We start from the raw sequence: 24,505 nt of genomic DNA, 5'->3' as shown, positions 1-24,505 counted from the left end.
TTGTGGTCGACATCACACAGTTTGTACAAGCAGGCAGGAGTGCCCGAGCATAGCAATGTAACGCCTGTGAACAGGGCAAGCAGCAAAAAACAATTACCCCCTAAAACAAATAAAATGTGTACAGTATAAATACAATATTTTCACCACTTAACCATTTTCAAACTAGCCGTATGTGTCTGTGTCAAGCATGCAGTTACTCAATTATCTCCGTTTCCAGTTCTTTGGTAATTGTTAGTACAGTCCTTTAGTCGTTTGCACTTCCACAAGCTTTAAAATGGTCAAATTCTGGATTGGCTGGGAGATTCCCAGGGCTGACATGAGTGGAAGCAAGTGGAACATCCCACTTCATCAACATGCAAAACATGAAACCATATGCTCAAATACATTCACTTGTTTATTTTATTTCTGTAATTTTCCAACTTGTATACAATGGACTAATGCAAAATGTACATGGGTAACCAAGTAATGAGCATTGGGTTAATGCACTGCCATTAGTCCTTGAGTGTGATATCTATAGGGTAATTTTAACCGGGATATGAGAGAGATGACCCTTCACATAACCAATGATTTGCATGTGGGATCTGAAGTTGGTTTGGTCCCGTAACAGTATAAACTGGAGATGGTCTAGGTCCACAGGTGCACCATGGTGACAGCTTTGCTGGTCCGTAGTGCAGTCAGTCAATGATTCAGCAGCATTTCCTAAAGGAGGAAAAATACCATATGTTACAAGAATGACAGAAACCTTATAGGTTACACAATCATGTGACACGAATATACATGTTTTAATAACAATCTCATTACACTTCTACTGGCTCTTGGTATTCTTAGCATTATTTTATTTTAAATCAGGTCTAGCTGAAAGCACCATAACAGTCAGGGGGAGGCTTGTAGTACCTTTCTTTGACAGCATGTGTTACGTTGTAAACTATGGATAATATAAAAATAAACAAGGTGATGCTAATCATGTTTTACCATGCTAAATTCTTATAATGGCAATCTCCCCTGAAGTGCATAATTATGAAACTCATCTGATCACAATACTTTGGCAATGTTACTGCAATTCTTTAACTACACCAAGCTCACAATACTATCACTTTAACCCTGTAACACCATTTACTAGATACACAGGAGGTGACCAACACACATATTACTAAGAGTAAAACGTTAATTTTTTTTAGAGGTATGCCCCACACATGTATAGCCTGCATTTAAATGACCATCTAATTAGTTGGCATATTGTTGTATTACAATTGAAATATTATATGAAAGGGAGAAGCTTTGCCTGTCGCGGGTCGCGGCATGTCTGTGTGCTAAAAATGATGGCGACAAACTCAAATAATCATGCTTAGTGTGTAACATGTCAGCTAGCTCGCTAAATAGCCTAGCAAGAAATGCTGATTACCCTCGCAGGTGACCAGCGCACAAACTACTGTATGATAGTATAATGGTGGGTCAGCATAACAACATACCTCTCTTATCACCGATACTCAGCTCCGCTAGTCTGCAGCCAGCTGCTTTCCTGCTCACTAACGAGGAATAATGTCCGACGAACTCGAGAATGAGCTTGAGCTGTGGACAGCTTTTTTTCCCTCCTCTGTTCGTGTGACAGGCCTCCAAATGAACCAATGAGGTGGCCGCCCCTAAACAAGCTCTTTTGATTGGTCAAGGGGACCATGTGGTTCGCCGATAGATAAAGGCTGCCCCGCGAGTGCGCCATCTGCTGGTGGACCTGTCTAACTGCACCTAAAGTACAGAATTCAAAATACAGGTCTCATTTTACAGGTGGCGTTTTGCAGATCCCTGCGGCACGAATGGGACAATATTCCGTGAGCGCACAGGAAGCGATCCACAAATGCGCAGAGCCAGTTTCACATGTAGAAATGGTTCTGTAAATGTGTAAATAAGAGTTGACATGTCTTTTTTTGTGGTGAAACTATTTGCATTAAAAAAAAATTAAAAAATTATGCAAAATTAAAATACACATTTACAGACTAAATTCTACATATTTGCAAATCGCTTTTTCTTTGTGTGGATATAACTTTACAAAACACAATTACACACATACAAATTATTGCACTTCACATTTGTAACGCTTGTTCTACAGATCTCGGTGGTAGAAGTTGGACAAAATTATGTAAAAATGTAATGTGGCTCACAAACTCACAGGAGGCAATCCACAAATATGCAAACCCCTTTTCACAAGCAGAAACAGATCCGTAAATGCGTAAATATGACTTTGTATTTTCAGAGTAAGTTCTACATATTTGCAAGTCAAAAATTACAGGTTTGTGGATAGTGAAATACGTGTGAATCATGATACACACTTGTCAATTGTCTTCTGTGCTTTTACAAAACTGTTTTGCTTTCACAGATGTTAAAGTCTAATAAACTCTTCCATACATGAACACTTCTGTGGCATATTGATTTTGTACAACAGCATGTATTTAGGTTGGCTATTTAACTCTCACTGAAGCAACAAGACACATTCAAAATATTTAAGATCACACTTAAAAGTAATTTGACAGTCTACTAGCACATTTATCAACCTAGAATGGGCTAATGTAAATGAGGCAACAATTATATTTTAATAATTTGAAAGTCAATTGGTGTTGACAAATCAGTTGCTGAATTTCAATTCTCTAAACTAAAAGCAAGGAACATGTTCCATAGAAGAAGAGCATGGATGTTGTTTGAACCAACCGAACATGTGTTTTTCTAAATACATCAAATGTGTGAGGTTGAATTTGGAGGACATTTTTAAATGATTCAAAGGGCATCCACTCTATTTCTATGTTATACGAAGCCTCAAAGCTTATGAGTCGTCCGCCGCATTCATCCTGCGTTTGTATTGTTTTCTATTGTTCCAGCGTTACTCAGGTTGTAAGTTTAGTCACCCCCTCATTGTTAAATCTACTGAATTCGACCCACCTGCTCTGTGTGTCTGCATCTGGGTCCGACCCCCCTTTCCCCATTCTCTACAAAATGTAACACATTTCCCATTAATCATAAGCTTTGATGAAGAGTTGGAACTAGATTTTATAAAAACACATTTTCAAACCTTAAAGTTTATCCAAGGATCAATTAAAAAAAACTTGATGTTAAGACCCATTTGCCATGCCCTAAGTTCAGTCCCTGTCAGACATGTCACAGTTCCAGGGTTAACCAAAGGAGCTGGTGTGTTGCCACACATCCATGCAGCTGCAAGAGGGACAGTGATGTTCACCACAACACTGAACCCAACAGAAATAAACAATTTTGGTGATGCAGGAATTAATTAAGTAGATCTTGAGGTATTTCATGAGACGAGTGATGAAGTCAAAATTGAACTTATCGAACACTTCTACTACTTAAACCTTAAAACAGTCGACCTCATGGTGGTGCAAGAGCACACATAAAGGTTAAACCCAAGAGAGGATTTTATCTTTGAATTTCAGAGCAATCTATCAGAAGTTGTTGAGATATTTCTTAATAGGTACAATGCATGACATATTTGTTGTTGGTTCTGAATGTTAAGTCGTCTAAAAATAGGATAGTTATACTTTTTACTGAAAAGTACTTTGATTCTGAAATATCTTTTTTAGAGTGGCTTGTTCTGGGAATTGTTAATGATCAACAAGATGGACCTCGATGATTGGTATATGCGGACCTTGCAGCGGTATCATGGGGAAATCCCCATTGCCCAGTACTTCCTTGAACTAACTTCATATATTGACATCAGCTTCCATTATCCTGATATGAGCTAATGGAAAGTGAAGGAGTGTGATCCCTTTTTTCTCTACTCATACTTGTTTACACTGCCGGTGAAATGGGAATAGCTGTGATGCACCTCATCAGCCTTGGAGTCCTTTCAGGTGAGCTCTGAGCATTTGATAACAGATTAAAGCAAATATGTATTCACTTATTTCTCAAAATGTTACCATTCCTTTCTGACACTCAATAGTATCAGAATACATCGACTCAGCAATGACATTTTTGCCATTTAGAAATATACCTTCAAATATTTAAACGATAATGCAGTAATAAACAATGAAATAGTCAATTAATCATGAAGAAAAAACCTTAAGAACAGCGTGCAATAGCCTACATTTGAATTAAACACTTTTTTCTGTGTTGTTTTGTGATCTAAGCTCATCACAACATTGGCCCGTTTGGCAATGTTGTTATTGCAGTCCTTCTCAGTACTGTCACTGTATCTTCCAGGTTTAACCAAAGGAGCTGGTGTGTTGCCAGACGGTCCTCTGAATGCTGCTGTGGGAGGGACGGTGATGTTCAACACATCAGTGACTCTAAAAGAAATACCATCTTTTACAATTAACTGGGGATTTGGAGAAAGAAATATTATCACTTTTAATGTAAATAACTTCTCTGAACCAGAGTATGAAAACAGGATCACCCTCTTCATGTCTACTGGATCTCTGGAGCTCAGGAATCTGGCTCTTATTGACAGTGGAGAATACAGTGTTAGCATTGTACCAGCAGGAGAACGAGCAATGATAGGATCAACAGCACTGAATGTGTATGGTGAGGCAGTATTTTATATCATTGATACCAATGCAACAATAACAAGTATTTTCAGAAGTTTCGTTCGTATTGTTAAGTTTTCCTATGGAGCATTTCACATATCTCACAGTCTTCATCACCACATTTTCTCAGTTGTCATCACAAGGGTTAATGGGCAGTTGTAATAAATCATCATATCATCTATGAGCCCTAGAGGACTGTCTGTTAACATGTGACTGAATTTGCATATACTTAAGGCTCTCGATGATAACTTGACTACTGGTTACACAACAAAAACCTGAGCTTTGGTTGTGAGCTTGGGAAAACATATTTTTTAAACTGATGAGCAATATCCAATGGTATGAATACAAGCGCTGGTATCATTGTTATGTTGAAAAACAACAACATGTAATTGAAACACTGAGTTTGCAGTTTTCTTTTGTACATACACTGTATAGCTTTGACTGTATAAAGGAGACATTGATTAAAGTTGTGAAGTTACACATATTAAGGGTTGTTAGAAAAAATAGCTGAAAACCAACCACAAAAAAGTACAGCCTAAAATTACGGCTGAATTCATTCAACAATTCCTGTGATTTATACAGCATTTTGTTTCTCTGGTATGTCTATCATCATGATCAAAAAATAAAGTAAGAAAGAGTAATAAGTAAGAAAGTGTTAACTTTAGTGTCGGGGGGGAAGCATTCAATGTGCAGCCATGAAAACTCAACTGTACCAGAATAAACATGGGATCATTCCCAACCACTGCAGTATTCCACTCTACTTCACCTTTGTTATGTGGTGGCAAGCATGAAACCATTTTGTTTCTCACCCACAGAGCCAGTCTTGAGTGTAACGGCAACTCCCAGCAGCAGAGACTTGGTGGAGTTCAACAGCTCTGCCCGTCTGTCCTGCTCTGTCTCCTCTGGATCCTCTCTCTCTTTCCTCTGGCTGAACGGCAGCTCTGAGGTTACAGCCAGTGACAGAGTTCAGCTCACTGATGGAGGCTCCACTCTCACTATAGTCAATGTGACCCGCTATGACCAGGGACCTTTCAGGTGTCGTGTGTCCAATCTTGTCAGTAGTTCCTTCAGTGATCCAGTAAACCTCTCCATCAGCTGTGAGTTACTAACCTACATGTGCATAATGCCTCACAATGACTCAAGCTGCATGCCTTTTGTCTTTTAACATTCTGTATTTTAATTCAGTGGTTTCTTTTTTAAATGTATTTTTCAGTTGGCCCAGAAAATACAGATTTGGCACTATCTCCATCACAAGAATACTATGGAGAGGGATCAGACATCATCCTGTCCTGCTCAGCTGACTCCAGACCTGCTGCCTTGTTCAAGTGGTTTCTGAATGGAGACCTGCTGTCTACTGGACCAGAGCTCAGACTGATGGACATTCAGAAGAATCAGAGTGGAAACTACAACTGTCAGGCCTTTAACAACAAAACTGAAAGATATGAAACATCTCAGCCGGTATTTATCTCTGTCCTGGGTAAGTTGGAATTTTATTTATCAAATCACTGCATCTAAATATTAGATAGTAATAATAAAAATATTAAAAAATAAAATAAAAATAAAAACAAGGAAAAGACCATTTGTGTTACATTTGGGATTGCAGGTAGAAAATAACCAAAGGCCTTTGACAAAAGCAGAGCTAAAAGGGTTATATAGCCACTTAAACATTGACAATGTGTTAATGTTGAGTTTACATCTTGTTCCACTGCGTTCAAGTAGACAAGCAAGCAGTAATAGCAGGTTTAAGGGGTTCTGCTTCATTAAGAGTTGTGGTCAAACCTTTGACAAAAAGCACCCTGTTCTAAAGTTCCTTCCTATATAATTATTTTCTCTGTCAACAGTCAGTGACTCAGTTACTTTGGTTCCTGTTTTCATGTTCTCATTTAAAATCCATGATCGTTTGCTCAACAGAGAGAATATCAGGTGTTTCTGTCACATTATCAACAAACCTGTCAATTGAAGGGAACTCATTCAACTTAACCTGTGATGCTGCTGGCTCTCTGTTAACCAGACGATGGTTGAAGGATGGCTCAGATGTGAATCTGGCTGACAACATAATACTCTATGATGAGAAGAGAGTGCTGTCTTTTCAACCTCTAAAGAGAAAAGACAGTGGAGAATATTCCTGTGAAATCAGCAATCCTGTCAGTTCCGCGGAAGCTAGATACAACATGGTTGTTGACTGTAGGTATCAAACTGTACAGTGTACATTTACTGTTCAAGTGGATACAGCAATTTGTAGGTAATCATTAAACAATTATGAATTTGTATTATTTTTGCTACGGTAAGAACATTATAACGTCCTGTTTTTCAGATGGACCAGAGAACGTTCACGTCACAGGTCCAAATCAGATAGATTTTGATCAGAACTTAACATTAACCTGCTCTGCTGAGTCCACACCATTCGCTACTTTCATCTGGTCACTGAATGGGACAGAGATACACAATTCTCCTGTGTTCACTAAACACACCACTGTTTCTTCTGACAGTGGCAACTATATATGTCAAGCCATGAATAATATAACGGGGAGAACATCATCTGCCACCCATCAATTGACTATAACAGGTTGTTTTGTGGTAACAGTAAATGAAAGAAGTAAAAATGTGCAACCTTGATCAAGCTGACTTTCATTTCAGAACAATATATTAATTTTCTTGGAAATCATGACTCAAAAATAATAATCGTTTATAAACATTTTGTGCCTGACTTAAAACATGTACTGTAAAGATTACATTGCTGGTGTGGCACTGCAAACATTAGGGCGCACTCAAATTAGGGAAACATTTTGCTAATGCCCCAAGGTCTCTTCTGTTATATTTCAGATGGAGGTTCCTCAGTCAGCGGTCTATCAGCTGGTGCTATTGCTGGAATAACAATAGCCACATGTTTCATGGCGGGTGTTGGGGCTACTGGAGGGTTCTATATTTATAAAAAGAAGTGAGTGAAAGACAGCCTTTATTATATCATTCTTCAGACCTATTCCTCTTCCTATTTCATCATAAATTGTTTGCAGTGGTAATTAGTTTTGTATATTCCTACAGTACTTTCAGAAAAGATGGCTTTTTAATATAATTATGTTATCTTATAAGTAATTTGGTTGATTAGATTCATTGGATTGAGTTGATTTGTAACAGTTTTCCTCTTTAAAAAACAGTGTGTTGTTTCTAAATTGATATGTCATTCTAATAACTGAATAATTTTATTGTAAAGTAACGCTGGACTTATTTTAACAAGGCTTTATTTCAACTATCTAGAATGAACAGCAAACCTCAGACACATAATACAGGTGAGTCATCGGATTTTGCTTTACACTACACTTGCACTACACTGCAGACTATGACCATCAATGAATACTTTATGAAAAAATATTCAGATGTACTTAAATAAAAAAATGTTTGCATAGGAAAAGAAGAACATGTCTATGAGAACACTTCAGCAATATATGAGAACGTATAAACTCAACAGTCTTTCCCTTGAAAGGTGAGTTTTGAACTCATTATTCTGACCTAGAGATAAGGGATATACATATTTAGAAGGGGGATTACTATGAGCAACAACTGATCAGTAAAGCATACAGTACGTCAAAACAGCATTGTATTACTTGTATACCTTGTTTACTTCTTTGTCCTGCAGATAATCTTAAAAGGAAAGCATTTGTAAAGTCAACACCTGCACCAAGAAAAAGAAGAGCTGCCAATTTTGTTTTGGCATAAAAGCTCCACAAAGAGATGACAGATGTAGCAGTAAGGTCATGATATTTTCACGGCCAAACAATGTTCCATCTCTACAAACATTTAAGAGTGTCAGAAGCATACAGTATCTATTGCATTTCCGGCCACCTGTATTATTACGTTGAAATACCTTCTTTTGTTGCACTTAGACAGTTAAGAACACTGGTGTGTGAGTTTAATTGTGGTGTATGATAATACACCATGATGACATACATTTTAAAATATGTTTTCTGTATATTAAATGTCCTTATATTGTTTTGTTCTCAAATGTAAAGATATTGGGTTGGTATAATCGCCATTTTGCATTTCTTAAATGTGTAAAAATACAATATTTTATCTTTTGCAGCTAGCACCTCATTATGAACATTTTCTCTGTCATGTGTTTCTAACAACAACGGAATAGCTTTTGAATGCAATGTCTCACTGTAAACTATTTTAATAAAGCTGTACATATCCTCTTTTATTCCTTTGTTTACTTGAATTGATAAATACAACGTTTCCCCATTTACCTGTTACAAACCCTAAACACAACCAATACATAAATGTTCATGGTTTAAATCATGTGTGCCTCTTGACTATAATCCCAAGATGTATGGACAAGTGAAAGCTCAACATTAGACTTTGACTCGTTATTAAAGTGTTTATATGGCAGTAGTGAACACATGACTCATGTCCCAAGTGCTGTGTTGCAAAACGCCTAAAGATTTATGTTTTGAATCTGCAGATAACTTTAATGCCAAAAGCTGCAGTATGCTGCTCTCTTGTGGTCAAACTGTAGTTCTGGCACCCAGGTGCATTAAAGAAATTATGCAAAGTCAGTGATATTGAAATGATTTACAGAGCAGATTGTTTCTCCTTGATATTCAACTTCATATAACAATTGTTCTCACTTGAGTTAAACAGCATTTCTAATACTTCACAATGTATAGACAAAATTAATGTCTATATTATTTGATAATTACTGGTTAAATTTCATTGAGACCAGTGTTCTTGCTGAATTAAAATATAAAGTCTGAAAGCAGTGCTGTGAAGATTGGTACCACACTGACTATACAAGGTATGGATACTGTATGCATGTCATTTCATGAGTTAATACTCAATAAGGAGTGACTGCCCAGCAGACTGCAAGGACCCCTCCAGGGCTTGAAGAAAAATGCAACATTAAACAAAAAGAAAAATTGGTAAAGTCATTTAAGTTCTCTCTAGTTAGAAAATATTTTTTTGCACATTGTGTGTGACAGTATCTACTGTATTATATGTACGAAATATTCATCCATTGTGCATTAATGTTTTAACTAATAAACCAAAAAACAACCAGAAATGCATCACACCTTGTTAATTATTATTTATGAACCCTGTAGAGCAATGTTCCTGAGATAGTGATTAATGACCATAATAAATATTGTATGACACCTGCTGTACAAAAAAGTAATGGATTATGTCTGTGTGACACACACTCAACGGTGGTGTATTTCATATGAGTATTCAGACACTAATTCATTATTCTCAAAGCTAAAAAAGAATGGAACCTTGAGTCATTTGGATTGAACATGAAAATGTTCAAGTAAATGCCAAACATGAAATTAAATGAAAGATTAGCGTTCTTATTTTATCACTTCGGATATTTCCAGACTTAGTCTAAAGTCTATATAGAGCAACAGTGACACTTTAAAACAGAGTAGTAGTGTATGAACACTGTATTGCTTTTATTCTGATTTGATTACATGACAATCAATTGACAAAATAATGTACTGAGAACTGAGAATTTTACTGAACGGAGAGGTTTACTGAATCACTGGAGACAATACTGACAAGATTGGACACACGACACATGAACGGTCCCTGGTCATAGCGGGTCACATTGACTATAGTGAGAGTGGAGTTTATATCAGTGATCTGAACTCTGTCACTGGCTGTAACCTCAGAGCTGCCGTTCAGCCAGAGGAAAGAGAGAGAGGATCCAGAGGAGACAGAGCAGGACAGACGGACAGAGCTGTTGAACTCCACCAAGTCTGTGCTGCTGGGAGTTGCCGTGACACCCAAGACTGGCTCTGTGGGTGAGAAACAAAATGGTTTCATGCTTGCCACCACATAACAAAGGTGAAGTAGAGTGGAATACTGCAGTGGTTGGGAATGATCTGATGGTCATCCTGGTACAGTTGCGTTTTCATGGCTGCACATTGAATGCTTTTTTATTTGTGTCAACACTTTCCTACTTTTTATATGATGATGATAATACACACACCAAAGAGGGCATTTCAGGTTTTTATAAAATGCTGGATCAATCATAGGAATTATTGAATGAATTCAACTGTAATTTTAGGCTGTACTTTTTTGTGGTTGGTTTTCAGGTCTAATTGAACAACCCTTAATATGTGTAACCTCAAAAAACTTTAATCAATGTCTCCTTAATACAGTCAATGCTATATGTTAAAAAACAAAAAACTGCAAACTCAGTGTTTCAATTACATGTTGTTGTTTTTCAACATAACAATGATACTAGTGTTTGTATTTATACCATTGGATATTGTTCATCAGTTTAAAATATATTTTTCCCAAGATTACAACCAAAGCTCAGGTTTTTGAGTAGCCTATTCGTTGGGTAGCCAGTAGTCAAGTTCTCATCGAGGGCCTTAAGTATGCAACATCAGTCACATGTTAACAGACAGTCCTCCTAGGAAAACTAAACGAAAACATTTTTCTATTAGCATTTTTTTCCAAAGTGGAATATAATTATTTTTAAAAACTTATATTACTGTGATGTCACAGTAAAAGACATCACAGTAATATTTACAAAGTACGTTTTTTTTAACCCTATATTTCTCTTTCTGTGATGTCACGAGAAGGAGAAACATAGGGTTAAAAAAAACACTCTTTCTGCCTTTTCTCAGGCTAGGATGAACCGATTTTAATTTTTTTTGCACATTTATACTACATAGGATCTCAGAATTCAATACACCTTCATATTCAAACCGGGGAAGTAGGCCTTTAACAAAGGTCAATTGTCAGATAAAGATCCAACAAGTGTAGTGCAAGGAACAAGAAGTTGATTGACATATATACAACACCATATATGGAGCAGAAACTGTGTACATGAGAAGTTACATGTAACCACAAGACGACTTCTCAAGACATTGCCGTAAATACAACTGTTGAAACCAGGCCTGCCTTTGTCTGCAGAGCATGGGGAAACCAATATATGCAATACCTTTGTGTTTTAATATTAAAGACAGCGGGACTGCAGGACACATGGCAACATTGTGTATATTTCTGTATTTAATCGCCTGTTCACACCTCCGCTGAACAAGCTGATTTTTCAGAGACCATGACAGATCCCCACCTGGTTGTACTAAGTTGTTATATTTACCACAAATTGTACCTGACTCGTAACTATAATTCAAAGAAATGGCTCCCTGGTTATTTTTTAATAAAGGTAGTACCATGCAGCAACAGCAACCGCTACACAGACACCAACACATGCAATTACTATTGCAATGATGCAACCAACTGAACAGGCGGTGGTGGTAGTTCTGTGAGGAAAATACAAGACAAAGACAATACAATTATAATTAAACTGTCATCATCTCATCATGCCCGTGGGTTCAAAGCATGCAATAATTAAAAGACCATGATATCTCCTTTGCCTGGAGAACATTCCTGGTTGGCAAAGTGGTCGATGCAGCATGTTGCTGTAGCAAATATGCTATCACAGATTTAGGTTTTGCTTAAAAGGAAACTAATGATTTTACATATCACAGTCTATTAACTAGTTTGTACATGGAGTACTACTGTTTATCTGAACGAAAAAAATTATCAGTTGCCTCAAGTTATCTCCAATCAACACCATCTTGGTACCTGTTACACTCAATTGATGGGCCGCAGATGATGTTCTCCCCGTTATATTATTCATGGATTGACATGTATAGTTGCCACTGTCAGAAGAATCAGTGGTGTGTTTAGTGAACACAGGAGAATTGTGTATCTCTGTCCCATTCAGTGACCAGATGAAAGTAGCGGATGGTGTGGACTCAGCAGAGCAGGTTAATGTTAAGGTCTGTTTAAAATCTATCTGATTTGGACCTGTGATGTGAACATTCTCTGGTCCATCTGAAAAACAGGACGTTATAATGTTCTTAGTGCTGCACAAATGATAAAGAGTATAAAGATTGTTTATTAATTGCCATAATATACTATTGTTTGTGGCAATGTATATCAATTTAATAAACCAATTTAATATGAATCGATTTGAACAGTAAATGTACAATGTACAGTTTGATACCTACAGTTAACAACCATGTTGTATCTAGCTTCCGCGGAACTGACAGGATTGCTGATTTTACAGGAATATTCTCCACTGTCTTTTCTCTTTAGAGGTTGAAAAGACAGCACTCTCTTCTCATCATAGAGTATTATGTTGTGAGCCAGATTCATATCTGAGCCATCCTTCAACCGTCGTCTGGTTAACAGAGGGCCAGCAGCATCACAGGTTAAGTTGAATGAGTTCCCTTCAATTGACAGGTGTGTTGATGATGTGACAGAAACACCTGATATTCTCTCTGTTGAGCAAAAAATCACGGATTTTAAATGAGAACATGAAAACAGGAACCAAAGTAACTGAGTCACTGACAGTTGACTGAGTGAATGATTATAAAGGAACTTTAGACCTTTGCGTCAAAGGTTTGACTACAACTCTTGAACGAAACAAGATGTAAACTCAACATTGACACATTATCAATGTTTAAGTTGCTATAGAAGACTTGTTAGCAAACAGTTGCCTCTTTAGTCTTTACATCCAGTATAGAGCAACACCCGGTGAATAAAAGTATAATATTCACATTCCTTTTACCATTGCTTTTTTCTCCATCAGTCTGGGAAATATGCATTTTTTATCAGTTAAATGCAACGCGCTGGTAGCTTACTTTGTTTGTCTAGGTTGGAATAAGCAATTTATTGAATCTGAGTCATGTTTTTGCATCATCTTTTCCAACTTTTGCCTGCAAAGTCAAGCAATTAAACGTTAAATTCAAAGGCGTCTGTTTTTTTATTTATTATGTTTCTGTAACCCCTTTTTATTATTACAATATAATATTCAAAATCAGTGATTTTATTGCACTCTTTGCCAATAGACTTCCAACTTACCCAGGACAGAGATAACTGCTGGCTGAGATGTTTCATATCTCAGAGTTTTGTTGTTAAAGGCCTGACAGCTGTAGTTACCACTGTGACTCATCTGAATGTTCATCAGTCTGAGCTCTGGTCCAGTATCAGACTGCAGGTCTCCATTCAGAAACCACTTAAACAAGGCAGCAGGTCTGGAGTCAGCTGAGCACATCAGGCTGATGTTTGATCCTTCTCCATAGTATTTTTGTAAGTGGGATATTGTCAAACTAATATTTGCTGGGCCATCTAGTATGTGGCATAAAGGAAGTTAAAAAAAAACACCTTTAATGATACCTGCTCAAAGATGTAGTTTTACAGCATAACATGCATATAGTGCAAGATAAATATTGTATGCTCAATTTAGTAACTCACAGCTGATGGAGAGGTTTATTGGATCACTGGTGCCGTTACTGACGGGATTAAACACCAAACACCTGAAAGGTCCCTGGTCATAGCGGGTCACATTGACTATAGTGAGAGTGGAGCCTCCATCAGTGAGCTGAACTCTGTCACTGGCTGTAACCTCAGAGCTGCCGTTCAGCCAGAGGAAAGAGAGAGAGGATCCAGAGGAGACAGAGCAGGACAGACGGACAGAGCTGGTGAACTCCAACAAGTCTGTGCTGTTTAAAGTTACCACAACATTGCCAACGCGCGCTGTGGGTGAAAGACACAGGGCTTTTACACTCGCCTACTATCTTTGTTTCTACGGATGGAAACATTGTTTAGTAGAGGGGAGCAAGAAAGACAGTGGGAATTAATCTGTACATGTCATAAAATGTGGACTTGAGACTTGATTTCCCTCAAGACTGAGTCAGTTTTGACCGTCACCATATTACGCTACAATAATTAAACAGCAAAGCACAGATCATAAACACGAAAGGATGAGCTTAGCTGTCCAACCAACTTTGCTCTTTAATCATTATATTTTATCTTGTCTGACGCCTAGTTCTTGATGCGATGCTTAATCAGTGTTGACGGGTGTGTCTTCCTTAATTAGCCACAACCATATTCACCATATAAACACAAGAGTTAAACTGGCAAGTGATTCAGTTTCACAATCAGTGTGAATGGAAATATTATTATCAAATATAATAAATGTAAAATCAGAGATGTGAAAGGAAATATAGCCTGTGACTGGAAGTAATTTGGAACATAATTTACTATGTGACCCTTCAAAACCAAGGTAGGAAGTCTCTTGTAGCAAACGTGTGTAATGTTTATTTTTGTTCCGCAAATGTTCAGAACAGACTTCTTAGAGTTAGTTAAGAATTTTTTATCGGATAATGTCACAGATACTAAATCCCATCCTCTTTATCCACATTTGTTTGCACAAAACCATGAAATAAAACATACCCAGGACAGAGACAGCTGCCAGCTGAGATGTTTCATATCGTTCGGTTTTGATGTTAAAGGCCTGACAGCTGTAGTTTCCACTCTGATTCTTCTGAATGTTCATCAGTCTGAGCTCTGGTCCAGTATCTGACAGCAGGTCTTCATTCAGAAACCACTTAAACAAGGCAGCAGGTCTGGAGTCAGCTGAGCACATCAGGCTGATGTCTGATCCCTCTCCATAGTATTCTTGTAAATGGGATATTGTCAAACTAATATTTTCTGGGCCATCTACAGTATGTGACATAAAGGAAGTTTAAAAAAAAAACCTTTAATGCTACATGCTCAAAGATGCAGCTTTATAGCGTAACATGCATATAGTGCAAGATACAAATTGCACGTTCAATTTAGTAACTCACAGCTGATGGAGAGGTTTATTGGATCACTGGTGCTGTTACTGAAGGGATTAAACACCAAACACCTGAAAGGTCCCTGGTCATAGCGGGTCACATTGACTATAGTGAGAGTGGAGCCTCCATCAGTGAGCTGAACTCTGTCACTGGCTGTAACCTCAGAGCTGCCGTTCAGCCAGAGGAAAGAGAGAGAGGATCCAGAGGAGACAGAGCAGGACAGACGGACAGAGCTGGTGAACTCCACCAAGTCTGTGCTGTTTAAAGTTACCACAACATCGCCAACGCGCGCTGTGGGTGAAAGACACAGGGCTTTTACACTCGCCTACTATCTTTGTTTCTATGGATGGAAACATTGTTTAGTAGAGGGGAGCAAGAAAGAAAGAGGGAATTAATCTGTACATGTCATAAGATGTGGACTTGAGACTTGATTGCCCTCAAGACTGAGTCAGTTTTGATCGTCACCAGATTACGCTACAATAATTAAACAGCAAAGCACAGATCATAATCACGAAAGGATGAGCTTAGCTGTCCAACCAACTTTACTATTTAATCATTATATTTTATCTTGTCTGACGCCTACTTCTTGATGCAATGCTTAATCAGTGTTGACCTATGGGGTTTACGGGTTTGTCTTGCTTAATTAGCCACAACCACATTCACCATATAAACCCAAGAGTTAAACTGGCAAGCAATTCAGTCTCACGATCAGTGTGAATGGAAATCAAAAAAATATAATAAATTAAAAATCTGAGATGTGAAAAGAAATATAGCATCTGACTGAAAGTCATTTAAAAGTAATATGAAACATATTAATTATGTGGTCCTTCAAAACAAAGGGAGGAACTTGTGTACTCAAATGTCCAGTACAGCCTTTTTATATCGAAGAATTTGTTGAGAAACTTTTATCGGATACTGTCACATATACTAAATCCCATCCTCTTTATCCACATTTGTTTGCAAAAAAACATAGAATTCCAACTTACCCAGGACAGAGACAACTGCCAGTTGAGATGTTTCATATCTTTCAGTTTTGTTGTTAAAGGCCTGACAGCTGTAGTTACCGCTCTGATTCTTCTGAATGTCCATCAGTCTGAGCTCTGGTCCAGTAGACTGCAGGTCTCCATTCAGAAACCACTTGAACAAGGCAGCAGGTCTGGAGTCAGCTGAGCAGGACAATATGATGTCTGATCCCTCTCCATAGGGTGGTTTTGATGGAGATAGTGTCAAATTGGTATTTTCTGGGCCAACTGAAAACACATTTAAGAAAGAATCACTGAATTGTAATGAAATACAGAATATAAAAGAACAAAAATGTAATTCAGCTTGAGTCATGGTGTGTCATAAGCATGTAGGTTAGTAACTCACAGCTGATGGAGAGGTTAACAGGATCACTGAAGACACCACTGACAAGATTGGACACACGACACATGAACGGTCCCTGGTCATAGCGGGTCACATTGACTATAGTGAGATTGGAGCCTCCATCAGTGAGCTGAACTGTGTCACTGGTTGTAACCTCAGAGCTGCCGTTCAGCCAGAGGAAAGAGAGAGAGGATCCAGAGGAGACAGAGCAGGACAGACGGACAGAGCTGTTGAACTCCACCAAGTCTCTGCTGCTGGGAGTTGCCGTTACACCCAAGACTGGCTCTGTGGGTGAGAAACAAAATGGTTTCATGCTTGCCAGCACATATCAAAGGTGAAGTAGAGTGGAATACTGCAGTGGTTGGGAATGATCCCATGGTCATCCTGGTACAGTTGAGTTTTCATGGCTGCACATTGAATGATTTTAATTTTTTCCTGACACTAATGTCAACACTTTCTTACTTGTTATATGATGCTGATAATACACACACATGTTTTTGCATCATCTTTTCTAACTTTTGCCTGCAAAGTCAATCAATTACATTTTAAATTCAAAGGCATTTGTTTTTTATTTTGTAGCAGTTTAAACTATTTGAAAACCAATAACTCTTTACTGTTCCATTCGTATGATTAATATTCTTCGTCTAGCAATGAAACAGATGTAAAATGTGAGATACTCTCTTACCATACACATCCAGTTTGGTTGTTCCAGGCTTAAATGCGCCGCCGTCGCTTGGTAAAATGCTAACACTGTATGCTCCACTGTCCTTAAGAGTCAGATTCCTGAGCTCCAGAGATCCAGTAGATATGAAGATGGTGATCCTGTCTTCATACTCTGCTCCAGTTATGTTTATAGTACTAGCACTGATTATATTATTCCCACCAAATGACCAGCCAATTGCTGTAAATGGTATTTCTGGTGGAGTCAGTGTTGTGGTGAACATCACCGTCCCTCCCACAGCTGCATTCAGAGGACCGTCTGGCAACACACCATCACCTTTGGTTAAACCTGGAGGATACAGTTACAGGTCTGAGAAGAAATCATTGCGAAATGGGCTACTGGGACAACATGATCACAATACAAAAGAAAAAAAAACATCAAAACGGATCAGCCGAGTCCGTAGGCTTACAAACAACTGTGGCGTTCAAGTAGTAGCCAAGGCTTATTAAATCATAACATCTAGTCTTAAAACAGTGTCCGAGTTAGGACATCAGCTTTATCAGTACAGAAACCCAGCACAGTATAATTTCAGTAGGTCTAGCATTAATCAAGATTTATTTGTGTAAAGCAAAAACTTTTAAATCAAAATTTTATTTTAACAACTTGCTAAAATAGAAATGTCCCTATTCCCCAATCCGCACGCAACACAATAGACACTTTTGGATAAAATCTCATCTGTTTCAGCAGGTGTTGTGTTAAAAATTGGCCTACTTCATGTATTAGTTACTTAAGCTATGGTTTGTTATTCTCGGAAGCATGGATAGCATACCACAATATCTTGGGTGTCCTTTGATTGTTTGCTGGATCCCCCTCCACCACCACAACTTTTCAAAAATTCAACGATTTTGAAAGTGAAATGTTGTATGACAACGACAGCATAACTGTCAGATTAGGATTCTTACCCGTGAGAGCCACAGAGACGACACAAAGCAAAGGTAATACATCCATTGGTCTATCTCTGTGTAGTTTCAACAGCTGAAGGATGGGCCACCGTCAGACTGTGACTGTCCCATATGTGAGCCTCTGGCAGCTTTTAAATGTGACGGTGTAAAAGGGAGAGTTACCGACGTGTTAAGATACTAAATGTCTGCATTATATGAACCCAGTGAAAGTACAGCAATACGTCGCCCCCTTGTGCTTACAATTTAGTTTGCATTGGTGCATAACACAGATAACTGAACACTCCTGTGACATATAATTGATTTTCTGAACATGATCTATTAGTTTGTCTATTTAAATCTCACTGAGTCAGCAAGACACATTCAAAATAGTTTAGCTCAAACTTAGAAGTAATTTGAAAGTAGCACCTTTATTAACCTAGAGTGGGCTAATGTAAATTAAGCGGTTTTAATCATTTGAAAGTCAGTTGGTGTTGACAAATCAGTTGCTGAATTTCAATTCTATAGACTAAAAGCAAGGAGCATTTTCCATAGAAGATTTTTTTTCTCTCCAAATACATCAAATGTGTGAGGCTGAATTTGGAGGAAATTATTAAATTATTCAAAAGGGATCGACTATATTTCTATGCTATGAAGCCTTCGAAGCATATGAGTCTTCTCTTCTGCCCCATTCATCCTGCGTATCAATTTTCTAGTGTTCCAGCGTTCCTCAGTTTGTTAATTTAGTCACCCCTTCATTGTTAAATCTACTGAATTCAACCTGCCTGCTCTTTGTCTGCATCTGGGTCCAACCCACCTTTCCCCATTCTCTACAAAGTGTAATGCATTTTCCATAAATGTTGAGCTTCGATGAAGAGTTGGAACTAGATTATACATGATGATACAGATGTGATATTATGAATAAAAAATGTCAAACCTTAAAGCTAATCCAAGGAGCAATTTAAAAATCTGGACGATAAGACCCATTTGCCATGCCCTTATTATGGTCCCAAACGGTGCCTTCCAGGGTTAACCAAAAAAGCTGGTGTGTTGCCACACATCCCTCTACATGCAGCTGCAAGAGGGACAGTGATGTTCACCACAACACTGAACCCAACAGAAAGAAACAATTTTGGTGACGCAGGAATTCATCTAGTAGATCTTGAGGAATTTCATGAGATGTGTTATAAAAGTGACCATTTGTCTTATCGAACACTTCTTAAGATATAACTTAAACCTTCAAACTTAAGTCAACGTCATAGTGGTGCAAGAGGACCTGTTAAGGTTGCACCAAAAAGAGGATTTTATCTTTGAATTTCATAGCAATCTATCAGAAGGTGTTAACATATTTCTTAATAGGTAAAGTGCATTACATATTTGTTATTAGATCAAATGTTGTCACATTGCTACAAAATAGCGAATCCATAGTAAGGCTGCTCTGAATAAGCTGAATGTTAAGTTGTCTCAAAATGGGATAGTTATACTTTTTACAGAAAAGTACTTTGAATCTCAAATATCCTTTTCAAAGTGGCTTGTTCTGGGTATTGTTAATGATCAACAAGATGGACCTTGATGATCGGTATGCGGACCTTGCAGTTGTAGGATTATAGGGAAATCCCTATTGCCCAGTAGGCTACTTCCTTGAACTAACTTCATATAGCGACATCAGCATCAATTTTCCTGATATGAGCTAATGGAAAGTGAAGGATTGTGATCCCTTTTTTCTCTACATACTTATTTATTCTGCAGATGAAATGGGAAAAGCTTTGATGCACCTTATCATCCTGGGAGTCATTTCAGGTGAGCTTTTACCATTTGATAAAGCAGATTGAAGCAAGTATAGATTCACTTCTTTCTCGAAATATATCCATTCATTTCTGTCACTAAATCAAAATATATTACTGAACAATGAAAATCGAACAATTTAAAAATATATAAAGTCAAACCATAATGCAGTAATAAACAATGGAATATTCAATTAACAAAAATAAAATAAAACATTTTGAACAGCATGCATTATGTTTAGTTTAAAACTTTTTCTGGATCACAGAACAATTTTGGTCGATAAATAATTTACTGCGATTACTGTCTTTATCAGATTAGGTATTCGTATTTTCCTAACTCAAACAGGTAGAGTCCAGTAATTCCTTGGTCAGTGATGAAGGAATAATTGAGATTATTCACTTAAGTAAAAGTATTGATACCGGACTGTAAAAGACTTTGGTGTAAGTAAAGTAAAAGTCCTCTCTTGAATTGTGATTTAAGCTCATCATAACAGTGACCCTTTTGGCAATATTGTTATTGCAGTCCTTCTCAGACCTGTAACTGTATCCTTCAGGTTTAACCCATGGAAGTGGTGTGTTGCCAGACGGTCTGAATGCAGCTGTGGGAGGAACGGCGATGTTCACCACAACACTGACTCCACCAGAAATACCATTTACAGCAATTGGCTGGTCATTTGGTGGGAATAATATAATCACTGCTAGTACTATAAACACAACTGGACCAGAGTATGAAGACAGGATCATCCTCTTCATATCTACTGGATCTCTGGAGCTCAGGAATCTGGCTCTTAAGGACAGTGGAGAATACAGTGTTAGCATTTTACAAAGCGACGGTCTATTTATCCCTGGAACAACCAAACTGGATGTGTATGGTAAGAGAGTATCTCACATTTTACATCTGTTTCATTGCTAGACGAAGAATATTAATCATACGAATGGAACAGTAAAGAGTTATTGGTTTTCAAATTGTTTAAACTGCTACAATTGTGAATGAAAGTGGATAATACAGAGTGAGTATTTCAGCTGTAAAAACCAGTGAAGACAGGAAATACCCTTGCTGGAAGTGCTGGCTCAGCGAACAAATGTTTTACATGTTGTTGAATCGTTGTGTCCAAATTGAGTTTAGAAATAAACTCCGAGAAAAAAATTGGTTACAATTTACACACCATGCAACTCATCAGTGCACCAGATGTGGCCATTTTATTGTCATACTAGCGGTCACATTCTTCCAGCTGCAAGAGGTTGTATAAAACTTGATGTTGGGAATTAGAAATTAATTGTGGTAATATATTTTGAGCAAATGATTCATGTTTTATCTTTTCAGTGCCTTCTGGAGATGACGTCTAACAATTGAGTGTGTTCACTGGTTTAAAACAGTTCTACGAAAAGATTTGAAAGCTCAAACATTTTCTCATTATCTCATTATGTTTTTACATAATAATAACTTAATACTAACTTAGTAGGCTACTAGGTCAAAACAATGGGTAGCTTCTATTTATATTTCACAGATTCCGAAAAACTTCTTCTCTTCTTTTTTTTTCATTTAGCCTGAAATTTAGGTTTTATTTTTCTGGTTAGTCTGTGATTTTAAAGAAAACATACATTTATATTCCACTTTGACAAAATGCTAATAGAAAAATACTTACTTTATGTTTTTTTATGGATCATTTGATTGATTAAAGTTTTGAGGTTAAAAATGTTCCACTCTACTTTTCTTTTTTTATGTGGTGGCAAGTATGAAACCATTTTGTTTCTCACCCACAGAGCCAGTCTTGGGTGTCACAGCAACTCCCAGCAACACAGACTTGGTGGAGTTCAACAGCTCTGTCCGTCTGTCCTGCTCTGTCTCCTCTGGATCCTCTCTCTCTTTCCTCTGGCTGAACGGCAGCTCTGAGGTTACAGCCAGTGACAGAGTTCAGATCGCTGACTCCATTCTCATTATAGTCAGTGTGACCCGCTATGACCAGGGACCGTTCATGTGTCAAGTGTTCAATCCTGTCAGTAACGGCACCAGTGATCCAGTAAACCTCTCCATCAGCTGTGAGTTACTTACCTACATGATTATGACACACCATGACTTGAGCTGAATTACATTTTGTTCTTTTATATTCTGTATTTCATTACAATTAAATTTTTTTTTTTAATGTGTTTTCAGTTGGCCCAGAAAATACCAATTTGTCACTATCTCCATCAAAACCACCCTATGGAGAGGGATCAGACATCATCCTGATGTGCTCAGCTGACTCCAGACCTGCTGCCTTGTTTACGTGGTTTCTGAATGGAGACCTGCAGTCTACTGGACCAGAGCTCAGACTGATGGACATTCAGAAGAATCAGAGTGGAAACTACAGCTGTCAGGCCTTTAACAACAAAACTGAAAGATATGAAACATCTCAGCAGGCAGTTGTCTATGTCCTGGGTAAGTTGCAATTCTATGTTTTTTTGCAAACAAATGTGGATAAAGAGGATGGGATTTAGTATCTGTGACAGTATCAGATAAAAGTTTCTCAACAAATTCTTCAATATAAAAAGGCTGTACTGGACATTTGAGTACACAAGTTCCTCCCTTTGTTTTGAAGGACCACATAATTAATATGTTTCATATTACTTTTAAATGACTTTCAGTCAGATGCTATATTTCTTTTCACATCTAATTTCATTTATTATATTTATTTGATTTCCATTCACACTGATTGTGACACTGAATTACTTGCCAGTTTAACTCTTGTGTTTATAAGGTGAATGTGGTTGTGGTTAAGCAAGACAAACCCGTAAACCCCATAGGTCAACTCTGATAAAGCATTGCATCAAGAAGTAGGCGTCAGACAAGATAAAATATAATGATTAAAGTAAAGTTGGTTGGACAGCTAAGCTCATCCTTTCGTGATTATGATCTGTGCTTTGCTGTTTAATTATTGTAGCGTAATCTGGTGACGATCAAAACTGACTCAGTCTTGAGGGAAATCAAGTCTCAAGTCCACATCCTATGACGTGTATGGATTAATTCCCACTGTCTTAATTGCTCCCCTCTACTAAACAATGTTTCCATCCATAGAAACAAAGATAGTAGGCCAGTGTAAAAGCCCTGTGTCTTTCACCCACAGCGCGTGTTGGCGATGTTGTTGTAACTTTAAACAGCACAGACTTGTTGGAGTTCAACAGCTCTGTCCGTCTGTCCTGCTCTGTGTCCTCTGGATCCTCTCTCTCTTTCCTCTGGCTGAACGGCAGCTCTGAGGTTACAGCCAGTGACAGAGTTCAGCTCACTGATGGAGGCTCCACTCTCACTATAGTCAATGTGACCCGCTATGACCAGGGACCCTACTGGTGTTTGGTGTTTAATCCCTTCAGTAACGGCACCAGTGATCAAATAAACCTCTCCATCAGCTGTGAGTTACTAAATTGAACCTGCAGTATTTATCGTGCACTATATGCATGTTATGCTGTAAAACTGCATCTTTTTTTTTCTTTTTTTTTAAAGATATTTTTTGGGCATTTTTATGCTTTATTGATAGTGCAGAGAGACAGAGGTGAATTGGGGCGGAGAGGGGAGTAACATGCAGAGAACGACCGCGGGTGGGAATCGAACCCGGGTCTGCTGCTGGGCCCGGCCCGGGAGGGGGACGCCTCACCAACTGAGCTAAAGGCGCCCCCTAATTAACCCACTTATTTACTCAGTCAACTGTCAGTGACTCAGTTACTTTGGTTCCTGTTTTCATGTTCTCATTTAAAATCCATGATCTTTTGCTCAACAGAGAGAATATCAGGGTTTTCTGTCACACCATCAACACACCTGTCAATTGAAGGGAACTCATTCAACTTAACCTGTGATGCTGCTGGCCCTCTGTTAACCAGACGATGGTTGAAGGATGGCTCAGATGTGAATCTGACTGACAACATAATACTTTACGATGAGAAGAGAGTGCTGTCTTTTCAACCTCTAAAGAGAAAAGACAGTGGAGAATATTCCTGTGAAATCAGCAATCCTGTCAGTTCCGCGGAAGCTAGTTACAACATGGTTGTTAACTGTAGGTATCAAACTGTACAGTGTACATTTACTGTTCAAATGGAAACAGCAATTTGTAGGTAATCATTAAACAATTATATGTTGTATTAGTTTTGCTACGGTAAGAACATTATAACGTCCTGTTTTTCAGATGGACCAGAGAACGTTCACATCACAGGTCCAAATCAGATAGATTTTAAACAGACCTTAACATTAACCTGCTCTGCTGAGTCCACACCATTCGCTACTTTCATCTGGTCACTGAACGGGACAGAGATACACAATTCTCCTGTGTTCACTAAACACACCACTGTTTCTTCTGACAGTGGCAACTATACATGTCAAGCCATGAATAATATAACGGGGAGAACATCATCTGCCACCCATCAATTGACTATAACAGGTTAAGTTATGTTGTTTTGTGGTAACAGTAAATGAAAGAAGTAACCTGTGCAACCTTGATCAAGCTGACTTTCATTTCAGAACAATATATTAATTCTCTTGAAAATCATGACTCAAAAATAACAATCGTTTATAAACATGTTGTGCCTGACTTAAAACATGTACTGTAAAGATTACATTGCTGGTGTGGCACTGCAA

At 38.0% G+C, this 24,505-nt stretch overlaps 1 protein-coding gene across 1 annotated transcript in view; it reads left to right on the top strand.

The window, feature by feature from the left end:
- The window catches only part of LOC307259671 (cell adhesion molecule CEACAM5-like), a gene marked incomplete at both ends in the record, with an annotated part of 36,706 nt that extends 13,401 nt beyond the window's left edge, over nt 1–23,305 (top strand). Inside the window, 7 exons of the mRNA XM_080039615.1 lie at nt 5,339–5,620; nt 5,737–6,000; nt 19,868–19,918; nt 20,457–20,774; nt 21,667–21,942; nt 22,058–22,321; nt 23,007–23,305. Coding sequence (XP_079895741.1) covers nt 5,339–5,620; nt 5,737–6,000; nt 19,868–19,918; nt 20,457–20,774; nt 21,667–21,942; nt 22,058–22,321; nt 23,007–23,305 — 1,754 coding nt within the window. The remainder of the gene's footprint in view (nt 1–5,338; nt 5,621–5,736; nt 6,001–19,867; nt 19,919–20,456; nt 20,775–21,666; nt 21,943–22,057; nt 22,322–23,006) is intronic.
- Nucleotides 23,306–24,505: the final 1,200 nt, after the last annotated feature.

The sequence above is a fragment of the Ammodytes marinus genome (genome assembly GCF_949987685.1).
Source record: "Ammodytes marinus genome assembly, chromosome: 13".
NCBI classification, from domain to species: Eukaryota; Metazoa; Chordata; class Actinopteri; order Uranoscopiformes; family Ammodytidae; genus Ammodytes; species Ammodytes marinus.
Note: the sequence above shows the minus strand (reverse complement) of the source record. Positions and strands in the feature narration are given on the sequence as shown.